The 23,144-nt window shown below is 46.2% G+C and overlaps 7 protein-coding genes across 7 annotated transcripts; 3 read left to right on the top strand and 4 right to left on the bottom strand.

The window, feature by feature from the left end:
- Positions 1-2,831: 2,831 nt before the first annotated feature.
- N7529_000052 (uncharacterized protein) lies at positions 2,832-3,895 on the top strand (the record flags this gene model as incomplete). Its single annotated transcript, XM_057235583.1, has 2 exons — positions 2,832-3,084; positions 3,417-3,895. 2 exons carry the CDS (start codon positions 2,832-2,834, stop codon positions 3,893-3,895), a joined length of 732 nt encoding a protein of 243 aa, XP_057102386.1.
- Positions 3,896-6,144: 2,249 nt separating this feature from the next.
- Positions 6,145-7,862, bottom strand: N7529_000051 (MFS transporter; the record flags this gene model as incomplete). Its single annotated transcript, XM_057235582.1, has 3 exons — positions 6,145-6,387; positions 6,500-6,563; positions 6,622-7,862. The coding sequence occupies 3 exons, from the start codon at positions 7,860-7,862 to the stop codon at positions 6,145-6,147; spliced, it is 1,548 nt and encodes a 515-aa protein (XP_057102385.1).
- Positions 7,863-8,883: 1,021 nt separating this feature from the next.
- Positions 8,884-9,566, bottom strand: N7529_000050 (VOC family protein; the record flags this gene model as incomplete). Its single annotated transcript, XM_057235581.1, has 2 exons — positions 8,884-9,366; positions 9,429-9,566. The coding sequence occupies 2 exons, from the start codon at positions 9,564-9,566 to the stop codon at positions 8,884-8,886; spliced, it is 621 nt and encodes a 206-aa protein (XP_057102384.1).
- A 576-nt stretch (positions 9,567-10,142) lies between these two features.
- On the top strand, positions 10,143-11,165 carry N7529_000049 (aldehyde reductase II; the record flags this gene model as incomplete). Its single annotated transcript, XM_057235580.1, has 1 exon — positions 10,143-11,165. One exon carries the CDS (start codon positions 10,143-10,145, stop codon positions 11,163-11,165), a length of 1,023 nt encoding a protein of 340 aa, XP_057102383.1.
- Positions 11,166-11,407: 242 nt separating this feature from the next.
- Positions 11,408-11,871, bottom strand: N7529_000048 (uncharacterized protein; the record flags this gene model as incomplete). The annotated part of the gene is made up of 3 exons (XM_057235579.1): positions 11,408-11,637; positions 11,695-11,744; positions 11,795-11,871. The coding sequence occupies 3 exons, from the start codon at positions 11,869-11,871 to the stop codon at positions 11,408-11,410; spliced, it is 357 nt and encodes a 118-aa protein (XP_057102382.1).
- A 5,826-nt stretch (positions 11,872-17,697) lies between these two features.
- On the top strand, positions 17,698-19,188 carry N7529_000047 (MFS transporter; the record flags this gene model as incomplete). The annotated part of the gene is made up of 2 exons (XM_057235578.1): positions 17,698-18,543; positions 18,595-19,188. 2 exons carry the CDS (start codon positions 17,698-17,700, stop codon positions 19,186-19,188), a joined length of 1,440 nt encoding a protein of 479 aa, XP_057102381.1.
- Positions 19,189-19,778: 590 nt separating this feature from the next.
- N7529_000046 (Zn(II)2Cys6 transcription factor) lies at positions 19,779-22,470 on the bottom strand (the record flags this gene model as incomplete). Its single annotated transcript, XM_057235577.1, has 12 exons — positions 19,779-19,828; positions 19,883-19,971; positions 20,028-20,494; positions 20,551-20,754; positions 20,805-20,809; positions 20,869-20,950; positions 21,040-21,121; positions 21,173-21,194; positions 21,253-21,343; positions 21,639-22,226; positions 22,279-22,310; positions 22,368-22,470. 12 exons carry the CDS (start codon positions 22,468-22,470, stop codon positions 19,779-19,781), a joined length of 1,815 nt encoding a protein of 604 aa, XP_057102380.1.
- Positions 22,471-23,144: the final 674 nt, after the last annotated feature.

The following is a 23,144-nucleotide window of genomic DNA, read 5'->3' as shown; positions in this document are numbered from 1 at the left end:
CGACAGACGTTACCGCATCTGGACTAGCGTGACTAAATTAGGGTTTGGGAATTAAAGTCGAAGAGTATGGAGGTAATCTGATTTCGAATATTACTGTAAAGGTGCATTTTTTACTATGTAAATCAGATTTCAAACCTGTAGAGTTAAACCTGGCAGAAAAAATTAGGTTTGGCAGAAAGAATTCATGCCTGAGGGATTAGGTAGAATGAGGCAGGGGGGGGTGTTCTGAGCCGAAGGGGGGTGTTTTTAACAAGCCCCTAACAATATCCATAACAATATCCTTATATTCAAAAGGCTAGTCATCCGCTCCCTATTCCCCTATAATAAAATAAGCTAGTTTAACCGTACTAATATAGACATTATTCTAAATACTGTCTTTTATAAAATACTAAAGCAAAAGATAAAACACTAAAAGAAAAACTAAAGCGATAAACTGAAATACGGTATTTCATGAAATACCGTAGCCCACCTAATACTGCATTTTTAACAGAGTCACACGAAATACCGTCGCAGATGAAATACTGTGTTTTATAGGGTATTTCAACTTCCCATCCGGGCGGCATGGATTTAATCTCTTTTCCTATGTCAACCTTTAATGTTTATACAAGCTAGTGATTAATTGCGTTTCGCCCCAATCCGGCTGCTCTTCATATAAACGAAGCATTTCCAATGCATGTATAGCCTCATTCATCGTATGCTCGGTCGGATCGGTATCGAGATATCAATATTTAGGGGAGAGGATAGCGGATAGGATGGATTAGGTAGGACGACGGTTATAGGTCTTATTGAATTAGTGAGCTAGCTAGGTTTGGGTAGCCGAAGGGTGCTTGCGGTGCTGCTCTCTAAGAGAGATCTTTTGCTGGTTCGTAATAGCTTGATGAGGCATTTGATTGGCTGGATATTACTTAATCAGGGGAATAATGGCCTAGATAGTACAATAAATGTAAGGAAGGGCCTAGGAGAATTACGATATATGATAGTAACGAAAAGTTACGATATTTGTATGTGAAACTGAATTTTTCGGTGAAGAATTATCGCACTAACCCGGGATTGTACTAAACTGGTTTCACTGTAGTGAGCCTCTAATTTACAAGGGGTGCGTATCTGTAACGGCGTGGCTGACCCACGTGTTCAATGTGCGTACTGAGTAGTATATGTATCGGTCCCAGGCATGTCAGCCGACGGCTGACATAGTGATCTTTTTGGCCTAGTTGGTAGACGTGTGTTGCCTGGGCGCATGCCTTCACATCAAGAGAGCGAGTGGGAACTAAAAACGCCTTCGAACTATATATAATTACTAAAGCAGGCTATATCAATTAAAGCATTACTTTATACGAGATCCCGGAGCCGTCCGAGCCCACTTAATAATGCGATAAACTATATTCTAAAGGCCTGCCAAATTCAGATGCAATCGAGTGCTTTTCTAGAGAAAGAAGTACGCGGGTTACGAGCCGAAAATGAGAAAAAGAAGCAGAAGCGGACTAGATCTCGAAGGTATATACCCTCGGTCGAGGGCCTCTCAGTTTTAGATACCTCAAAATTAAATATGCAGGCACGGAGTAATTGAACCACCTCCCCCTGGCCCTCACATAGTGGGGGAACCAGCTATTCGACCGCGGACGCGGCCCCCAGGGGGTATGGAATATGCATGTTGCCAGGGCATAGGAGAGAGACATGCCTAGATAGACCATTTCTTAGTTGAATAAACTTGATGGCGTTTTGGTTGAGATAAATGCATTTAAATTTAATGGGTTAGGCTGGGGTGGCGACTCGGGGGTTATGGCGGCTCGGTGGTTAGATACATTATCTTAAGATAAGATTAAGCGTTTACGGGAGGAAGATAGAAAGCAAACGAAAAAGAGGGAGAGATTAAAGAAGCAGATACCTAATATATGTAGCATAGGTATACTACATGCCCGCAAAGGTTTAAATTGTCAATTTGATGGTGTTTTGGTTGTTTAATTAGAGTTTAAAAAGTGTAGAAATTATGAAGATTTAATGGGGTGACGGACCGGCAGGGATGACGAACCTGCCGGGATCCACGTTGCTCTCTAGGAATTCACCCGACACATAACTTATGCATGTCATGTTCTTCTCTATGTTTGCACTGTTTACAGTCACATGGGACCAAATGATGGGAGTTGGCAAGATCTGAGCACATAGGTATTGTCAGGCTGAGTTCACAACGTCCAAAGTCAACCACGTAGAACATTTAGACTTTTTTAATCGGTTTCTCCGCCAAAAGATTTCTGGCCAACATCCGTAGACATCAACTCAATCCCTAATTACTGAATTTGATTCGCCACTGCATACTATCCGGCTTGTTTTCATCAAAACCTGAATCCCAAACCATAAAGCTGGAGAACCACACAATGGAGAACCATGTTCAAGATTCGTATCCCCCACATCCCCCACATCCCCCACATCTTTTATTCTTCTATGTCTCTTGATAAAATCGGAGGTTAAGCTTTATAAACTAGAGAGATGACGACACATGAGCAGATGACATTCATAGCTATACTAAATTTCGTGGAAAACAATGTTTAAAACTTGTATGGCACGTCATAGCAATGAAAAAGAAGCGAAGCGATAGAAAACTATCTGCATTTGGTTATTTTTATCATCATCTGACTTTCTTATAATGGCGTCACTGTGTACCGGTAAATCCGATCTAGGATGAGTCTCATTGAGGCAAACATGGCCGACAGACATATAAACCCGCTGCCAGTGGCTTTTCCTTCGAAGATAGAATAGCTTGAATCTACTGAAACCACTAACTTTCTTATCACAAACCAACATTTAATCTTTTATTTCTAGGATTGCCGCCTAATATGTCGAAGTTCGTGAACAAAGTGAAGGATGCCATGACTGATCATAACAAGGACGCACCTACAGCCCATGGCTTTCAAGCTCCTCATGATGAGAACGCGTCTTCCAATTTTCCCACCACAGAATACGATCCAAACCAGCATAAATCTTCTAGCATGAATGAATCTTCTGGCATGGGCTCCAACAATCCTTACGAGTCAGGCGCCCCGTCTGACGATGGTCCTGGTACTTATCATCGCGACTCCAAGTTCACTGGTTGGTCGCCCCGACATCTTGTTCATTGTACTTTGTATGTTTTCCATGATATGCTGATCGTATATGTAGACTCCAAAAGTCCACCTGATCCATCCACCACCGGGAGGGGGATAGAGGCGGTCGCTCCGATCCCGGCAATCATGGATCGACGCGAATGGGCGGGAATACATTAACCAGCACAAGCAGTGCTGGCCAAGGCAATATAAATGCTGGTCCTCATGATTCTAAATTGACAAATAAAATGGATCCTCGTGTGGATAGCGATTTGGGTAAGACGAATCAAATCTCTTTTGTTTTTATAGCCAGAAAGATGTGCTAAGATCCATACATAGACAACCGCGCTCAACACGCTGGCCCTACCAACCCCCAAAACTACAGCTACGTCCCCAGCAACATATCCTCCCCCGGACAGCCTCGCACCTCGGGTCTCGACAATCATCAATCTATCGAAGATGATTATAGCAAATCCACTCAAGAAAATAAATCCCAGTCCCGACCGTCCGACAACTACAAGTCTCAGGGTCAATGGAATAGCCAGGAAAGTCATGAGACTTCTACGCAAGAGCACAAATCCCACTCCGCTACTACCCACACCATGCCCTGCCAGACAAATCTGCAAAATGAGCCAGGCTTTGACGAGCGTGCCGCTGAGCCGAGCTTCGGTGGTAACGCGGCTGGTAGTAGCAGCTCGACCTCGGGCGTTAGACAGCCATCTGGTAATCAAAGCACTGATCCTCTGAATAAACTTGATCCCAGAGCCAACCGATCAAATGAGCAATCCGGTTTTGCCGATCAGCGAAGTGGATTTTAGGCTAGGTTTTAATTTGATGTAGTTTAATATCTTTTCTGCATGCCGTTTTATGTAGTTCTATGTTTTGTTCACTGTCTCTTCGTTGGGTTTCTTTTGTTGAATGTTTTGTTGTTGAATTTCCTTTTTGTTAAAAGTCTTTTTGTGGAAAGTTTTGCTGCTTAATGTCCTTTTCTATATGTCTGATATCTATATGTCTGATGGAGGTATATCATTCTAGTCAGGCATCTAGGTGTTTAACGTATTTGATTGCATATGATCTTTCGCGTATAGTCACACTTCTGCACTAGTAGGATCAAACATTTCCTCCCTCATGCACGATTAAATTGATTTCGAACTTATGCTTCCGGTGCTGGTGGTAGCCTATATAATCCTATAGCCTCGGTAGAAGTTATCTGCTGGGGCACTCGCGGGTCTTAGAGGTCGTCACAATCTATAGTATAGAGTAAAACATTGACCACAATAGTAGAGCAAATATTATGTTATTTACTGGCCGTTCTATGTATTTTACAACTGTATATAGCTTCTCAACCACCCTTGTTCTACGTAGGGACTCAACATCTAGGTTATACCCTTTCGAGATTTAAAGCCCGCATTCTCATAGGTTTCTGCTTGTGAAAGTTTTCCATATATTCAACGATATAAGGAATAAAGTAGATATTGCGATATATTAGCTGCTAAGCCTCCGTAATTAGCTTATAATGATCTGACCTGAAAACGTATATGGGGCTTAGGGCGAAGTTATCGCATCTAATCTGGTCGTGTTGCTTCTCGCTCGGCGACTCCTTATTTGTGTTCTTGTTGTTATCTTTCTTCTAGAAAACTACCAGACGACCGTAGAAATAGCGAGATAGCTGGAACATAATATCGATAATGAACGCCCGTTCGTATTGCCTTTTCTCGCGATCATGTTAAGCTCGCCGAGTCCGTACGAGTGTTACGACTAGAACCAGTACCACGGTGAGTGGTCAGTCTTAAGAATGGAGGCTTAGAGGAGCCACACTGTAACTGCACTGTATCGCAATAAGTCACTAATTTTAGACAGGAAGACCGGCGAGTTATTGGGGCCAGGCGAGCGAGGCATTCAGATAGCTTAAATCGACCTCTCTTATATTTCTTCTAGATGCAATAAAATCCCTGTGAAATCTGCGATCGAGTCGGAGTTCATGCTCAATGCATCGTTTTTGATCCTCCATCAGGTCATATAGTCTTCCACAGCCCATATCAAAGGGCAGAAACGCCAGAGTCCTGTACTTTGCCAACAAGTTGTTACAATTGAAGTTACTTCACGCATAAAGTGAGGATCGCAGTATTTGCAACGCTACTATCACACTGAAAGACCCTGGAGATAATTAGCACCAGACAGATCTATCAAACATCATGCGCGAAGTATACAGACGCAGGTACGGGGTGCGATGCAGATCACAGCGACGACACACATGAAAGTACATCAAGGAGGTTCTATTTGTGGCCTAGAGTAGAAATGGACAGACTTGCAAAGTCCAGACACGATCCACAAGCCCAATTCTGACGGCCGTCAGTGTCCGATGGAATACGGCTTTGTTGCTTGGGAGGTACGGTCGAGGCAGTGAGGCATTTGAAGTTACACGCGAATTCTGGTAACAGAACGGTAGGCTAGAATCCGATCCGTGGTTATGCTCTCCTAGTTGCTGTCACAGGAGAGTAAGTTTCCCTGCCAAGTGGCAAGCCGATCTGACAGGAATATCCTGTATATGCTATGCATTACCAAGGATTGACGAGCCAATGAGAGCAACGGAATCAAGAAGGAGTAACGCGATTCAAAGACGAAAAGAGTGTTGATTCTGATTCTTTAAACAGATGGACTTAACAGATGGACTTCATGGGAGTTGAAAAACACATGAGAACAACCATGTCTCGGGTGTTACAGTCCGCGGTGGCGCCATAACTACATAGTTGTGGTTGTCGTAACTCGTGGTCAAGAAATCGTATGTGGTGAAAATTTTTACCGAAGTTAGAACCTGGTCACGACTTTCAAGTATCCCACTTCGAATGCTAAATTGGTCATCGAATACCACCGCCCAGTCCATCATCAATTTAGAAATATACCGCTGCGTTGCGTCGATTATTAGCGGGGTACTGCAAATCACATAATGCAGACCCGGTTGTATCGACAAGAGGTGACTATCTATTTTCCATTGATATATCTCTGCGTAACGTTCGAGACGCAGGTGGAAAGACACCAGATCTTTCAACAAGTACGTCAGTCCATACTACTCCTCCCCCAAATCAACTTTTTTCTTCGTTCGAATAGAATATCTGTGCTCATGAAGAGCAAAGAAAATCGTGAGGATGATGCCAAATGCAGCAAGTCCGACGCCTAAGTACCAGGCTCCCCGATAGCCCCTCAAGAGATCTGTTCCGTTCTTGTTGAGACCAGTTTCGACTATTGCACCGAATCCGAGACCCAAAGAGATCGCATAATTCATAATGGTTGCAACCAAGCTGGCTGAGACCTGCAATCACAATGTTAGGTGTTTTCTCCCTCTCAAAGCTGAATCATCAAACAGCATCAAGAGACTTAGCTCCAAGGCCTTTTGGAAGGTTTTGAATAGAAAATGGACTTACTCCTTGATGTTCTTGGGGCATCGCGTTGGAAAGTAGAATATTGGAAGCAGGAAAAGACATTTCCCTGGTCGCAGTCAGTCAATACAGACACCAATACGAAATATAGTCATGAAGTAACTCACATGCCCCAAGGCATCACTACTATCGACAAAAACAGCTGCGCCCAGTAGCTTTGTTTGATAGGCATGGTGGCATAGAGAATGTCGGCTGTGCAAAAGGCCGCTGCAGAGATCATCATGACCACACTGGCAGGCAGTTTTTGAAGGATCAACCCTGTTGTGAAGGCAGCAACAAACCCGCTGATGGCTGCAGGCGAAAACTGCAGACAGCCAAATAGAGGTGAGATGCCTCGAAAGTTCTGAACAAACTCCCAGCCATAGAATACCCAGACTCCAAAGGCAGCCCATCCACATGCCAAGGTGGCCAGAACGAAGCTAATGTCTGATGTGATTGCTGAAAATGGAATCAAGGGGAAAGTCGCCTTTCGCTCAATGTATCCAAATAGGGTGAAGCATACCAACGAAGCGATCAGTAGGATATAAATGTATGGGCCCTGCCAATGCGCTCCGGGGGCCAAGTTCAGGACAAAGTTGAAAAGGATGAGGCCGCAAATCCCTGTGACGCATCCAGCGATATCCATTCTCGCCCATAGACTATGCGTTGTTTCCTTTGGCGGTGTTGGGGTGCGTGGAACCAAGAATATGGCAACAATACCACAGACCGCTTCCAAAATAGCCATAAACCAGAATCCCCAAGGCCACGATTGATATTTGGCGGCGAGAGCGGAAACCAGACCTCCAAAGATGAATCCACTGGGTGCCGTAGACCCGAAGGCGCTGAATACCATTTCCTTGCGCTTGCCCGGCTCATATGATCTTGCCAAAATAGCCATTCCATTGGGAAGTAGAAATGCAGGGCCAATCCCCTGAAGAGCCCGACAGCAACAAAAAAAGACAGGCCCACAGGATTCCGCGAACGCGGCAATCAGTGTCCATATCGCAAGCCAGAAGAATCCAGCAGTGAAGAGCAGTTTATGGCCGTACAAATCACCCAAACGACCGGCACATAGAATGAATGTTCCCGCAGTCAGAGAGTAGGCTGCCGGAAACCACGAAAGCTGACTCATGTTGTTGCCGATACCAAAGGATTCCCCAAGAACAGGGAGAATTGATATCACCTGGCCTAGACCAGCTTGGCTCACAAGTTGGGCCATGCAGACCACGATGATGAACGCAATCTCGCCAGTTAGTGACTGAGGACGTTTGACGTCCAGGTTCTCATGGGATCCTGTTAGTGTGGACGAATCGTTGTGCTCTCCGTCAACCCCGTGCACCTCATCATCAATCACATCGTTGCGTGGCATGATGGCGTTGGCTTTTACGGTTGCGTTTTCTAGAGACTGTTGTTATGATCTCTTTTCCCTGGATTTTCGAGTTGTGGTGATTGTTTACACACCAACATACAATGAAATCTTGAGATACAATAGTGTATTGTGATTGTAATATCTGACTCAATTGATGGCCAATGCGACGCTACATTTTAATGCACAGTGCAAACGGTTCTACCACTGGCTGACTGAACGGTCACACCACTTGAATTCTGACCTGTCCTGCACTCTACCGTCTCGATCCGAAGCCGTCGCGACGGAGCAAGGCCAACCCACTTGAGCACGTCAGTGGCCTAGGAGACACACCAGGTCGTACGTATAGCACTTGACTTGAGTACTTTCGTAGACAACCTCCAACAGTGTTGGGACAATTTTACACAGCCCGGTCCGGATTAGTTCGGATTTCGGCTATCGAAGACCCACAGGGCCCCATTTCAAAAATCCGTTGAGGCTTCGGTAATTCGGTTATCTTATCGTGTCAATTCCGAGGCTTGTTATCTGATCCGAAGCCCTTGCCTGATAAGGCGCAACCGGCAGGTTGTATCGTCATCCCAACCCACTAGTTGATTGCAATAGGTATGTCTATTTAGCTCACCGGTCCGATATTCCAATTGGCAAAGCGGTCGAACAATCTCACCATTCTCTCGGGAAAGATCGGAAATATGAAAGAAAATACAGGTTTGAGGATTGATGCAAGGTGCCTGATTTCAACGACGGATGGCTGAGGCTTGGCCTCTCACCGTTTTCGTCTATCTCATTGTGTTTGTAGCCCAAATGCTACCACTTAGGAGGATCTGGTCACTGCCGCCGATGTGTGGCGGTTATCTCGTGAGGAAACTTATTTGCCATGAAAATTCGCATTTGATCATAATTGCTGCCATTTAGGATGTCATATTTATCGAATGGAATAACCCCAAGAGTCCTTTGCGTTCCTGAATCCGCCCTAACATGTGATTCGTCATTCTTGGGCTTCCGTGACCTGTCAAACAATTCTATGTCAAGGAAGCTGTTTACCGATAGAATTGATGTACGGTCGGCTGACAAGTAACACTCGTGCCCCATCAGGATCTCTCACCGTGGCATAGGTCGCCAGAGGTTCCGAGCCAAAGCTAAACGTTGCGATGTGAGGTTTCCCTCCCATACCCAACCTTTCCAAACGTTCCAAGGTGGCATTGATCTTGTCTCCCATCCAGAAAGATGTCAGGAAAAGACCCGTGTTTGGAGGATCTGAATCGACCGTAGGAGTTTTCTTGGCATCTGGAAATTCGACGAGGTAGATGACGCCATCAGTTCCGTTATAGACAGACGTCGTATCGCCGAGAAAGTAACCGGGAAGGGCAGAGGTTTTAGTTCCGAATAGAGTCGTAAGATCCCCTTGAAAAGTGTAGTTTCGTATGATGTTGAGCCCGAGTCCATCCACATAGAAACTCAGACTTTTCGACAAAGAGCTGGCCGAAACTACAGTATGGTGAACTGCATACTGTGGCACAATTAGATCATCTTAAGACAGGTATTGGACCAGATTGCCCGGTCGAGACTCACATGAGGAGTATCCGCTTCTTGAGAGATAATCGGAATTTGCCCCGGAGGTGAAGCACGAGTTAATCCTGCCGACAGAAGCAGGAGAAGGTGTAAGACCGCAAATCGAGCCATGTTGAAAGAAGCAAATTTTATCCGCATGTCACAAAATTTGTCAACGGGGAATTCCAGAGAGACAACGACCGAAATATATGTGTATCGTGTTTGTTCAAATCAACCAATCAAGAATGATGTAAGGCAGAGAGAGTTATTGGCTGTCGTTTATGTCTCGGATAATTGATACCCACTTTTGGAACGCAGCCCCGGAATACGTGTTCGGACCGATCAAAAGAGCCTTCGACAGGAAATGCGTGAGTCACAGACCAACAGGAGACTGAACCGATGGATACTATTCGCGGGCCAGATGCCACTGACGTGGCAGGATCTCCCCGGAGCACGAAACAGCGCAGGTGTACTTAGCCGCAGATCGGACCGTAGATTATAAAGGGAGGGGGGGGGGCGCTGATCTCTTCGCAGTAGGCCCATTACTACCGCACCTCTCATTCGTAGCTTGCTTGTAGCCACAGGCAATACCCCAATCGCCGATCATATTTCGAGGTTGCAGTACACTGCGATTTCTTAATTTGGAGTATCTCATTCCTTACTGCCATTTCTTGCAGACACGACACTACCATCTCGCGATCTCATAGCTCTATTTCGAATCCGCTCGTCAGAAATATGATTGCATCTTCCAGCATAGTGCCTCCTGGAGGCCTAGTACTCGTCACTGGCGTCACAGGTTTCATTGGCTCCTACATTGCAAACGGGCTGCTTGGGCTTGGCTACAGAGTGCGCGGAACCGTCCGCTCGAGTGGAAAGGCAGCCTGGGTGACGCAAGCCCTGAACAGACGCAACCCCTCTGCAAATTTCGAGGTTGTCATTGTACCAGATCAGAATGCCCCCGGCGTCTGGGACGCAGTTCTTAAGGGTGTCGATGGCATCGCCCATGTCGCAGGAGACGTGAGCTTCGGACCCGACCCGACCAAAGTCATTACGCCAAGTGTAGAAGCTCTTCGAAGACTTCTTGAGGCTGCCAGCAAAGAGCCTTCAGTCAAACGTTTCGTGTTCACCAGCAGTGATCAAGCAGCAAGCAATCGTTCGACTACTCGAGAGATCCAGATCAATGGGGACACTTGGAACGAAGAAGCCATCGAAGCTGCGTGGAAACCACCTCCTTACGAGGCGGAACGTGGGTGGGACGTTTATTCTGCTCTCAAAGCGCAAGTCGAGAAGGAAATGTGGAAGTTTAGCCAGGAGGAGAACCCAAGCTTCGTGGTGAACTCTGTTTTGCCAACTTACACAATAGGAGCCATCTTTGACGAGCAACAGGCAGGTAGCACTGCGAAATGGTTGCTAGACTTCTACAAAGATCCATCAAAGGATGGCTTCATGAGAGGTTTCGGAGCCTCGTATTATGGCTATGTCGAAGATGTGGCGCTCTTGCACATTGGCGCGCTGACTCAAGAGGAGGTAAAGAACAAGCGCTTGTTAGCATTTGCGGGTCGTTTCAATTTCAATAGTTGGCTCGATGTTTTCCGCAAACAAGACCCCGGCAAGCCTTGGCCTGAGGATGATCCTACCCAAGCGCTGGATACAAGACGAGTCAATGATGAGACGGAATTGGATATACTAAGGCGATTTGGAAAGGATAGTTGGACAAGCTTTGAGGACAGCGTCTTGAAGGTATTGGAAAGTCCATAATATCTAATAACATGAATACATTTGGGGTGTGAGGTATGCCTAGTGCAGATCTACTTGGAAATTGAGTTGTGTTTCACGCTTCTAAAACATTGTACTTCGTCTCAAAAACGTCAACACTGTAGTGATTATTGCTGACAATGGGGATAACGGCTCACAAAACCTCCTTGATCAGCTATCTTGTGTTTAGGTGCTACTACTATTCTACCATCTAAGAGATGATGAAAAATTTCCTGCCTGATCATCTACATACCGCCGCTCATCTTGGCTTGTGGAAAGTTGATGGAGTTCTTGACAAACGGTACACGGAGTCCACTCTTGATGCTCAAGACCTGAGCTTTCTCCCAATCCCAAACTTTGCCCACAGTGAATGGATCACGTTGAAGAAGATTCAAAGCTTCCTTCTTGTTATAAGCTTGTAGCAGAACCCAACTACCACGCTCTATATTCTCTTCATGATCGTCGTACATAGGGCCTTGATTCGCAACGCGTTAGCAATCATTATCTTCCATACTTCCGCATTCTGTATTACCTCCGGCTAGCCAGTATTCCGATTCTCGTTCAACGAATCGTTCGTGAGGGCTAGAAAAATTTAAAACCGTGTCATATTCGTGGAGTTGACCAGGACTTACTCGGTCCAGGACTCTCGGTTCTTGAGACCATCTGGGCCATCTGGTAAGATGAACAGAAATTCGTGCTTTTCAGGCATTTTCGTGGTTTCAAGTGGTTGATTAGGTGAACAGTTGAGGAACTTGCAGAAGTATTTTGCGCTTTGTCATAGCTAGTAATTGATATCTTCCGCTTATCAAGTCAGGCTAGTCGCTGGTCACCAAGTTGTTGAGTCTCACGTGGAATCACTGTTCCCGACGCTCGGCTCTGAGCATGACGGAGATAGCCGGGTCTATGAAAGTTTTGACCACGGAAACCTCACAGCATCATGAAATCAATCTGCGTAAGCGGCGACAACCAGATCTACGGATGACGCGCTATGCATAGTTCCGAGCAGTATGGTGCTTTCAGTTTAGCGATCTGTGATTTCCCTGACTAAGCGGCTGTCTGACGAATTCAAATGACATGTCTGCCAGCGTATAGCTACATTTAGATCCGATGCCAAGGTCGGTACGGACTAGTATATACACCGGAAAGCAGGACACGGCTATATTGCATCAATTTTGCTCCAATAGCATGTTCACTGGCATCTATCCTAAGGGTGCATCGTTGGGTCACATCAAAGGCTGCATTGCTGATTATGTCGTTTTCAAGCCTTCGCACCGTTTCAAAAGCACGTCGCTGACGTGGCCCCCATTTCCAATTTTCGACGCAGACTCATAAAGTGGTGCTGCGAAATGTGTGAGGGATGGTATGTAATCTCGGTCTCGGAAATAGTTGACGTGTCCTAAAAACCTGCACCGTTCCGGTTTATTCCAAGGCTCGGGCCGGTCGGAGATCGTGTTATCAATTCTTAGCAGGTGACTCCATCCAATTTCGTAGCGATGACCACAACATTCAATCGCATTCCTGATTGAGAAACATTTTCGTTGATTCAGTTTCAAACTCGCATTGCGTAATTATTCCTCATTTTTTGTGGCTTTTCGTCGATGCTCGTCTGCAGTTTTCGTAAACAAGAGAATATCGTCCAAGTGTACTGTTAATGTGTCTCCAAGCATGCCAAACAAAACATTTTCAATATACTCCGTACAGTGCCAAGAAATAAGTTCCCTTTAGTTATTCCCCGCGACGCGACGTGACGTGGTTTTGACTCTTTTCCACCCTCCACCTCCCCCTGCCACGCACGCCTTTGAAGCCTATTCACGCCAATCGGCATATGGGGCATGAGTTGAGTCCATATATGCGATGTCAAATTATTACCCTGTATAGGGAAGATTACAAATTCGCGGAGATCGCCTGTCGATCGAATTCCCGCGTCAGCCGTTCAATTCACAGTCAAGCAAGATTCCAAGCGCCATAAAAGGGATTTTCATTAAGCTAATGTGATTAGGGTGTGGCTAGAATATAATGGGATTAAAGTCATGAAACGGCCGCCATATTCGCCGGATTTGAATCCTATTGGAAACGCTTGGGTCAACCCAAAGAACGCATATATAAGCTTCATCCGAAGCTATTAATCGAAGCTAAGTCCTCTGAGGGCTTCAAAAAACAATTTGGCGAGGCGATTGAGGGTGCGTGGGATGATCTAGGGGATGATTATTTTGACAAGTTGATTCACTTCATGGATTCGCGAGTAAATGCAGCTTTGGCGGCTAAAGGCTAATACAATAAAGATTAGCGCTCGACACCGCCACTTTGGAAAAAACTGCAATTCTTAGCCGTTATTTAACCCACAATAATAACATAAGTTGGCTGTTGAACACGTGTAGTGCATTTGGAATATGTGTGACCTTTTATCCCACAGCCAGAACATGTCACCTGCCGCCGAACTAAGGGCATAGATGGTGTTGAGGTTCATGCCTGAATATATATCAGGTATACCAGGTATAGGTCTATCAGCGCAGATCCTTCCATCATGAGTTTTGATCATTAAGAGATTTTCTGTCATTTATCTAGGATCTCTCTCCCAATAAGAAAGAGAGATCAGAGTTGAACAATCTCAGCATCTTGACGTATATCTTTCCAAATTTATCATACACCTAGTTATTAACAGATGGTAAAGTAGGCTTGAGAACTGGTTTCGCAGGCGCCTCTGATAAAAATATATCTTCGTTCCTATCTTCATCTTCAACAACAACATCATCTTCACTGCCTTCAAGACCCCCAAAGATGCCCCTCTGGGTATTTAATTTTTGTTTAGTCTCTCGTTTTCTGGTCTGTTTATTGTTGGTAGCTTCTCATTGGGTACAGCGATGCTGGAGAAAAATGTAGCGGTGGACTACTTATATAGTCATGCCGGAAGAGAGTGGCCGCTGGACGAGGGTCTCTAGAGGATGAAGAGAATCCAGATGTACATTTAGCTTTTCCAAGACTTTATTTGCATCAAATGGTACTAAACCAGTAGCTAAAAAGCTGTTTTTTATAGTGGGAGTAGATCACCTCTTCTCACATCTGCGATTAGTTCAAGGAAAATTTCCTTGTTAATAGTGTTGACTACGTTCCACACCAAAGTTGAAACCTCCCCTCTATGAAGTCTCTTTAAGAATGAGAAACAACCGACAACCAAAGCCAAAGGCTATAAAAGTTGAGAAGTATGCGGAGGCATACAGACTACGATTCTTTGGTTTTCTCTATATATTTGGTCAAATTCAGAGGATAAATGACTCCTATAAACATCAAGGAGCAGTAAACAATATTTTCCTACTTTTATCCTAATATTAGGGATAAAATGATGCTTTAATCAATATTTACTAATTGTATTAGTAGTCTGGCCATTTGCGCTTATGGTTAGACGAGATTCTTTTGATATAAAAGAGGATAGGGCCGTAAATGCTATAGGAACTGTTTTCCTTTAAAACGAAGAGCGAAGGGAGAACACTTCTAGAAGCTCTAATAAACTCAATCGAAGTCACCCACTTCCGATTGCCAGCTAACAACAGTGCTATTTTTCTTAAGGCATTTAGCTGAAGTGATGATCTTTTGTGTTGCGCCAGCACCTATAGCAAAACCAGACTCTCATCAAAGTTAAACATGTCGTCTGAAGCGATACCCACTTTTTTCAACCGCCCTTTGGAGTAAATTGAACCGTGGTTCAATAATTCGAGGGTCTTCTGAAGGGCTCTCCCATAGTCTTATTTGTGGGAAAGCCGAGTAGAGAAATTTGTGTGTCGTTTGATAAATTGAAAAGGCCAATCAATGCCAATGGCAGAGGGTGGTTTTTTCCTGCGCACTAAGTAGATGGCTGGCCATATCTCGCAACATAGGCAAAGTCAGAGCTGCACCTCTTACATCCATATCAAGTAGCCAATCCTCTATCTATTGCTCTTTGATAAGAGTGAAAATATGACCAGATGGCCTCTTTTCAGCAGCAGATTCGCGCCCATTGATCCAGGCCTTCAAAGTTGAGACAGGTATTTCAGAAGATCGTGCAGCAGCCGCAGTATAGGATAATTACCATCTTTCGAGGCTTTTATAGCTAATGCACCGGAATGAAAAGGCGACCTTCCTGCTCTGTCAACTTTTTCTTTCTATCAGAGCGTTGGGGGCCCATTGTTGCCGTGGTTGTCAAATATGGATTGAGGGTCTACACGTGGCTCATCATTGACGGCCATGCGGAAGGTAATCCAAGCAGTCACCATGCCACAAGTCTTGTGGGGCGTGTCTGCGTGGTTTTATCCAGTCGCGAGAGCTATGCTATGCCTCGCGGGGATTCCGAACAATGAGCTGACGAATATTCAAAAAAGAGCCGCAATTCTAATCAGTAATGCGTTCCGCAGGACAGCGGGTGCGGCTCTTGACATTGAACTGCATCTACTGCCGATGATGCTACGAGTAAAACAGACAATTAAGGCAGCGGCTATCCGCGTTCTCACTGGCCCGTAATGGGCGTGTGTACGCACGGCAAAGGAAGAACGCAAGCCAGCACAACGATGGCTCGGAGGGTGGGCTCCGACCGAGGCAATTGCCTGGAAACCAACCAAACCAAACAATAAGATCTGAGATGAGAAGCGGGGCATTCGTTGTCGCACTGTAGGAGAACCGAATCACCTGCGTGATCGAAAACCGGGAGACTGCACTAGAAACCCATAATCAAATCTACAAGAAAGCAGTCACCAACCAAGAAACGACAGCAAGGAACAAAAGACTCGAGAAATGATCATTTTCTCCGACAGCCAGGCTGCCATTCAGGCAGTTCAAAACCCACAGCGACCGACTGGCCAATACGTTCTCACCAGGATTTATGAACACGTACAGGCTATCTAGTCGCAGAAGCAGAGCCAGGATCAACACAGTAACGTCAATATCACCATCAGGTGGATCCTCGCACACGTTGGTGTGGCCGGCAATGAATTTGCCGATGACGAAGCGAAGAGTGCAGAGCTTCTTGGTGCGGGGATGGAGGTAGCGATCGGAGACGGAACGGGAAAACTAATTGTCCGCCTCGCCGAAGCCGCCAAAAGGGCAGTCCGATAGCGCATTCGGGTACGTCAAAATAAGCAGTAGGAACGTGAGCCCACTTCGGGACCCATAAAACGTTTAGTGGAGGCGCCCACTAAGAAGACGCTACGGCTGTACGACGGACCGTGGAAGCCGCAGTGCACTATCTTAATTCAGATACGTATAATAAGGACCGGACTTAGGAACCTCCTATATAAAATCAAAGCAGCAGACTCAAACCGGTGTAGTTGCGATACTAGTTCACAAACACCGAAGCGTGTTATTATGCAATGTCCGCACTACAACAAGCTTCGCACGCGATCATAGGGGCAAATCAGTCGGATCGAGGGACTTGAAATCGACTAAGATAAGATCGTATCTCACCCGCAGGCCACTCACTACGTGGTCAACCTTATACACTAAACAGGTCTCCTCTAGCAATTCCAGTATGTAGGACTAGATGGTGACGACGACGAGCAAACTGGCCAACGGGCCATTGACGTAGGTGTGGAAGACTATGGGTATTGACCAAGGAACCGTACGAAATCGGGTATCGAGAGCCCCGGTGACAGTCGACAAACATACTGCACGGACGCGTTCATTAGTAAACAGTACCAACATGAATTGAAACGGAAGCAGGGTAATAATAGAGGTGGTGACGTGAGAGTGTGAATGATGGCAGGAAGATGGAGGGTGCACTCTATGATGATAATTATAGGATTTTCATACGTAATGGGATCTGTGCTGTGGGCTGGCAGGAAGGAAATGGGCTGATTTCCGCACTCTTTTCAAATCAGCATCCATTTCCTCTTTGGGAGATTTGGTGCCTGAGAGATCAGGTACCAAGTTACGACCCCAGCTCTGGTGCTTGGCTACGAGTTCTTGCTTCCGCTGGAGGAAGCGCCTGCAAAGTTATACGCAACTATTTACACTGCAACAGGTTAATTGAACTTTTATTGATTGACTGATTGATAGTGCATTAAGTTATTGGTGGGTGGTTTATGCAAGGAAGTCGGGGTCGGGACAACGGAGACTTTTGGCCTAGTACTGTAGACAGGGGTTATTTCTCCGGAAATGGATTCTGACAAATAAATATCCGAACAGCATCAAAACAGACAGCATTGCGCTTTTAGACAGGTGGGCTTAGCTGTGCCCTCTTTAGTTCCCTCTCTTCATATTCCATAAATTAATTCTCTTTCTTTTCTCCGCAAACTTCTTCGCCCATCACTACAGTCAAGTAACATTCAATCCTATTCATAATGACCGTCTCATCTCTAGAAGGGCAGGACACTGCATCGCATCATTCCAAAATTCCACCAGGGCATGGTGATGGTAATTAGCTCTCAAAGATATCCTGCGAAAGCTGGAGGCCTTTTGAACGCGTTGACTAACTCATACAGATTCAGGTATAGGTTCTGCACAAACTGCGAAAGATGAATATGTCTACATTGCCGATAGCTACAACTTGATTCGGCGGATCATATTCATCATGACGGTGTGTTCATCCATGTTTACCAATCAGTTGGGCTTATGCAACAGCCTCACGACGCTCGAAATAATCGGAGAGTCCTTTGGTGTCACCGATCCTGGTAAACTCTCGTGGATAATCTCTGGCTACGGCTTGACTTTAGGCACATTCGTCTTGATCGGAGGACGTTTGGGTGACGAGTTTGGCAACAAGGCAATCTTCATCATCGGTATGGGCTGGCTTGCTTTGACCAGCATGATGGCAGGAGTCTCTGTCTACTCCAGCTACCCCGTCTACGTCCTTGCTCGTGTCTTGCAGGGCCTTGGTCCCGCATTGACTGTGCCTAATGCACTCGCCATCATGGGAAAATGCTTCTCCCAGGGCCCTCGAAACATGGGGTTTGCATGGTTTGCTGCATCAGCCCCAGTCGGTGCGATGGCAGGTCTCCTCTTTGGACCCCTATTCGCCATGGCTTGGTGGCCATGGATCTATTGGAGTCAGGCTTTGGGGACTGCCTTTCTCTTCGTCGTCGCTATTGTTGCAATTCCAAACATGCCTGTCGAGGGTGAGCAAAAACAGCGACGAACGATTCGCGAAACTTTGGACCGCCTTGATCTACCGGGCGGTGCAAGCGGTGTGATAGCTCTGGTTCTGTTCAACTTCGCCTGGAATCAAAGTCTGGTAACTACGTGGGATGAACCTTACGTCTACGTATGCCTGATCCTCAGTTTATTGTTCCTGGCGGCGTTCTTTTACATCGAACTTCGCCTAGCTCGCTATCCAATCCTACCTGTCGCCGTCCTCACTTCCGACATCGCCTTCGTCTTTTCTTGTACAGCAGCGGGCTGGTCTACATTTGGCATCTGGGTAAGTACTGATGTTTGCCTGGAAATTATGTAAAATTAACGATGTGTCTAGCTTTTCTACGTCATCCGAATATGCCTCAATATCGGTGGTCAAACTCCCATTCAACTGGCTGCATGGCTATCTCCTATCCTGGTCACCGGCATATCAACAGCATTGGTCGTTGGCAAAATAATCAACAAGGTTCCAGCCTCGTTCATCATGTTGTTTGCAATGCTTTGCTACTTCCTTACTTCCCTTCTCATGGCCTTGCGACCCGTACCCTCGACGTACTGGACCTACTTCTTTTTTGCCACCATCATCGCCACCTTTGCAATGGATTCATCGTTGCCTGCTGCCACGATCATCTTCGCGAACGCAGTGCCTCGACAGTACCAGGGTATGGGATCTAGTGTGATCATGACGATTGTTGTCTACAGTATATCGCTAGGTCTGGGTTTCGCTGGTACCATTGAACTTCAGATCAACAATGGCGGACACACCGAGGCAGACTTGCTCCATGGTTACCGGGGTACTCTCTGGTTTTCTGTCGGATTGACAGCATTCGGCACTGTTCTCGCCCTTATCTTTCTACTCAAAGATCATCGAAGACGAAAGTTGGCCAAGAATCAAAAGGAAGAGGAAAAGGCTGATTCAACAGAGGCTTGAATGGTTAAAGGGTTGATCATTCATCGATCATTCTTTGATACCTAGTGAAAATGCCTTTGGCATTACGTATTACATGGTAATACACGAGCTCAAGTTGGGAGGTGACCTCTTGTGACGCACACGTATGGTAGATTATTTCGGCGACCGTGAGTCTTATGTTGCAGAATGGAACTTCCGAGCTCTTGCGAAGAAGCTACGAAGACAGAGGTGAAGTATTGACCAGACGAGAGTTGGAGACTCCAAACGACCAAGCATATCTAGAGGAGTTTGATTGCAAATAGGCTTATACAACGAATTTTTAGACTGGCAGTACTTGTGAAAACGTGGCTTTCAGATTGCGCAAAGACTCCCGACCCCCGCCCCTCCGGGGAATGTTTAGTGCAAAGTAATTACAAGGTATTCTGTCAAGAAGAGCCTGAACTGTGGCCTTTGATCTGTCGTCAGTCATTTAACGCCTGTAACCCGTTGTCTATCGTTTATGGCGTAATGTCTTATCTTCAATTGTGTGTCGTCTTATCTTATGGTGCGTGTCTTCTCTCATCCGTCACCTAAACCCCATCATACAGTCTAATGTTTTCAATCTCAGCCCATCAAGTTTTCCCAGACCTCTGAGCGAGCTGCGTAAGCTTGAGAGCATCGGCTAACGGCAATTCGTTGTCCAAGCTCAAACTTCCGAAAATTCCACAGCACATACTTAAGTATGGCAAGCTTTTCTTGCAACCGCTACTCACAATATCCAAGAAAGTCACACAGATCGAAACTGCGATCAGGTTGATAAGCTTTCTAGATATCTAAGATTAGCCAACACATTCTCCCTGGGTTAGATGTCCTTGTCTCACCCGTCGAGGATGTCACAACTTGAGATTCGGGCCGCGATGGCTAACACGGCTTGGGCTGATTTTACGCAAAGCTCCATGCTCCTCTTGCGATAGTGTTCCGAGATTATTCCTTTGGACTGGCTTCCGGTCCATGGAAAGAAAATGATAAATATGGCCTCATGATATTTGTGAACCATGGTCAAGGTCAAATGGCGCGTCTTCTGATCGTCGAGGTTGACATACCCTGTTTCGTGCCGATGGATATTCTGCAGATGTGTTGGAAGACCTGTTCTCCAGCTTTCGAGGACCTTGTGTGCCTGCATCAGATTTCGTTCTCGCTCGTCCAAGGTTTGGCTAAGGGCCCTTTGACTGTAGAGCGTATTGACTGCCGAGCTGAGAGCGCTGGCATGTTGACATTGGATGAGCAGCCAATCCGTGTCTTTGCTGACTTCAGGTAGTGCATAGTCGATCCAGTCGCGAGTGAGGATCTGTTTCAGACTGTCAGAGGAATCCGAACAAAAAGGGTAGCACACTCGCAACTTACAGGTGGCATTCCATCGCGTATGGAATGGACGACTTCGATCGAGTAGAGGTACCACAGACTTCTCCTTGCAAGTTGTTCCTTCTCTTTTGTCATGGTCATGTATACCGAGTCACGATTCATAAATATTCGAGTTCTGGCACAGCTGACTGCGTATGACAAAAGTTGAGTGTGAATTTTGTGATCGATTTGCTCAGAAATTGTCGTCTGGGTGTTGGTTAGCTGTTGGAAGTAAAAGTTCACAACCCTTATCGTACCATTGCTAAAATTGTCTGATCAGTCAACATGTGGCCAAATTCACGTGAGGAATTGTTGACTTACCTGCATCTTCAGGAGTGTGTCGGGTGATCGCTGCACGGCATCGCGAGAGCTTAATGCCATTCTTAGTCGAGCGATCGCCTTCCTGCTCACATCAGAATTTGCAGAGGGTTGTGATCTTGTGGCCAGGGCTTGAAACCCGAAAGCCATAACTGAATCGATCAATGGTCTCACTGCTAAGCCCTCAATGGATGGCGACTCCCTTGCTTGTTGGACATAATTGTCGAAATGCGATCTCGTCAAAAAGGTGGAAATACTAGCATGATTCAGTCTCATCGCATTGGATGATACGGAAGGTGCGACGTACCCAAGGGGTTCATCAAAACAAGCTGCTCAAGTCAGATTCTGACGACAAGGCGAACTATATGGCGTGGAAAGGGCACGTACCAGACTTGCACTTTTCAAACAATGCTGCGTCGCTCCAATACCAGCGCGAATGGGTGGAATCATATTGCTCACCGCCGAGCCCGAATGACATCTGAGACTGAGCGTCAGAGAGTCGTCTGAAAATTCCATCTACTTCGTCTTGTTGAGTCCGGCTTAGATTTTTGAGCTGCTGACGCTGTGGCGAGAAAATTGCCGTCAGAGAGAAATCGATTCTTGGCCTATGGTCTAAACCCCACATCATTAGCAATTGTCTTTGTATCAGAGTAACATGTACCGTCCCTGGCAGATTCCCCACTGTAATCTACAAAGGCTGTGTTAGCTCATCTGGTGTTCATACGGTCACTTGCTGAAAAGGTGCAACGAATTGCGTCCTGATCAAAGCTTACCTTGGAACTAACTTCTTCCCACATCTTCTCATCATATCTGTCCCTCATGGGTCCGGTCAGGGACAGTGGCAAATCCAGCTCGAATTGTGAGGTTGAAGTCAGGTTTGCTGATACATCGGCAGTGTGTTCGATTGGATACGGGATGTCAAAATTAGCTTCCGAGTAGGTGTTTTTCGGGGGTGACCAAGGTAGCATTCCCAGCCCGTTCATATTGCTCATATCGACAGAGAACGGTGCTCCTAGATTGTCACTGCCGATCCACTCCATAGATGTGGCCGAGAAATCGTCGTGAGCATACCCATCAAACATGACCGGCATGACATGCCGGTCATTTGTGGCAAACATCATCTCTTGGAGACTACTGCCTGCATTTCCGGAAATACGGTTGGTCGCTCCAAGTCGTGTGGCTGTTAATTCAGGCGGTATCTGTACGTCATTCAGCGAGGGAACGAGTGTTGTGACTCCAGCGTCGTCGTTTTCTGCGTACGACGGCTCTACTGTAACGTCCTCAGTTGTTGACGCTATCGGAGGCTTGTTGGAGGTCTGCTGCTTCTTCGAGAGCTGATACTCGCACTCCAGATTGTGCAACTGGTGAGACGTATTAGCCGATGCTAACGTGTCTGAGGAACTTTGCTCTCACGTTACAATATCTACATGGCGTCGCACCATCGCCTGTGTCATACCCAAAGTCAACAAAACCAGAACGACTACCGAGGTGGAGCTACGCACAGCGGACTTTCTTCGACTTGCACATCTCACATGCACCTCTGCGCCGTGACATCCATTTCTTTTTCCCGACAGAAGGAGCGACTTCAACTCGGTCTGCTTGCATTGTTGTACAAGTTGTGGTGAGCAAATGAACAGTTGAATATACCTTAGTTATCCTTTGCCTTGGGAACGGCTCACGCTATTGGAGTCATCGAATAAACCCGAACGGCGAATGTCTTTTCAATATTCTTCGCCATCAGCTCTGCCAAGCTGACAAGATATGCTGGTCTGAATCCTGGTGTCGCAACGTGCATGACTTTTCTGCAGCTAAAGATCCTCCCCGTGCTAGTGCTTATCAGTATGGTGGGGCTACGCGGCACGCCAGGGCTCTGTAGTACCCGTGCCTTTGCCTAAATAGGCAGTGCCCCCACTCGCGCCGACCCGCTGAGTGAGAGTGGGGACACTGCCTATTTAGGCCAATGCAGGGATATTCACTCTTGACTTTATCTTTGGGAGTTTTTCGCCATCCACCAGATACTTGCTGCGATCCACAATTCGCAGCCTTGCGTCCTCTTTCCAAGGTTTCCCGCAGTTGCATCACGTAATGCCGAGGCCTCCTCGTCCGGTGCGATATTTTGCTTGTACGGCGTAGGAACTGTTGTCGATGCGTGTGACTTCTTCAATATGTTCTTGCAAGGTATTATCCTGTCTTGATGAGGAAATGAGTGCTTGTCGTAGGTGTAATTTCTGGCCATCTAAAAATTCAGCCTTAATAAAATCCTCAGTCCAACCGGCGGT

Source organism: Penicillium soppii, assembly GCF_028829465.1.
Source record: "Penicillium soppii strain IBT 18220 chromosome Unknown utg000001l, whole genome shotgun sequence".
Classification (NCBI taxonomy): Eukaryota; Fungi; Ascomycota; class Eurotiomycetes; order Eurotiales; family Aspergillaceae; genus Penicillium; species Penicillium soppii.
This window is presented reverse-complemented; position numbering and strand designations above follow the sequence as displayed.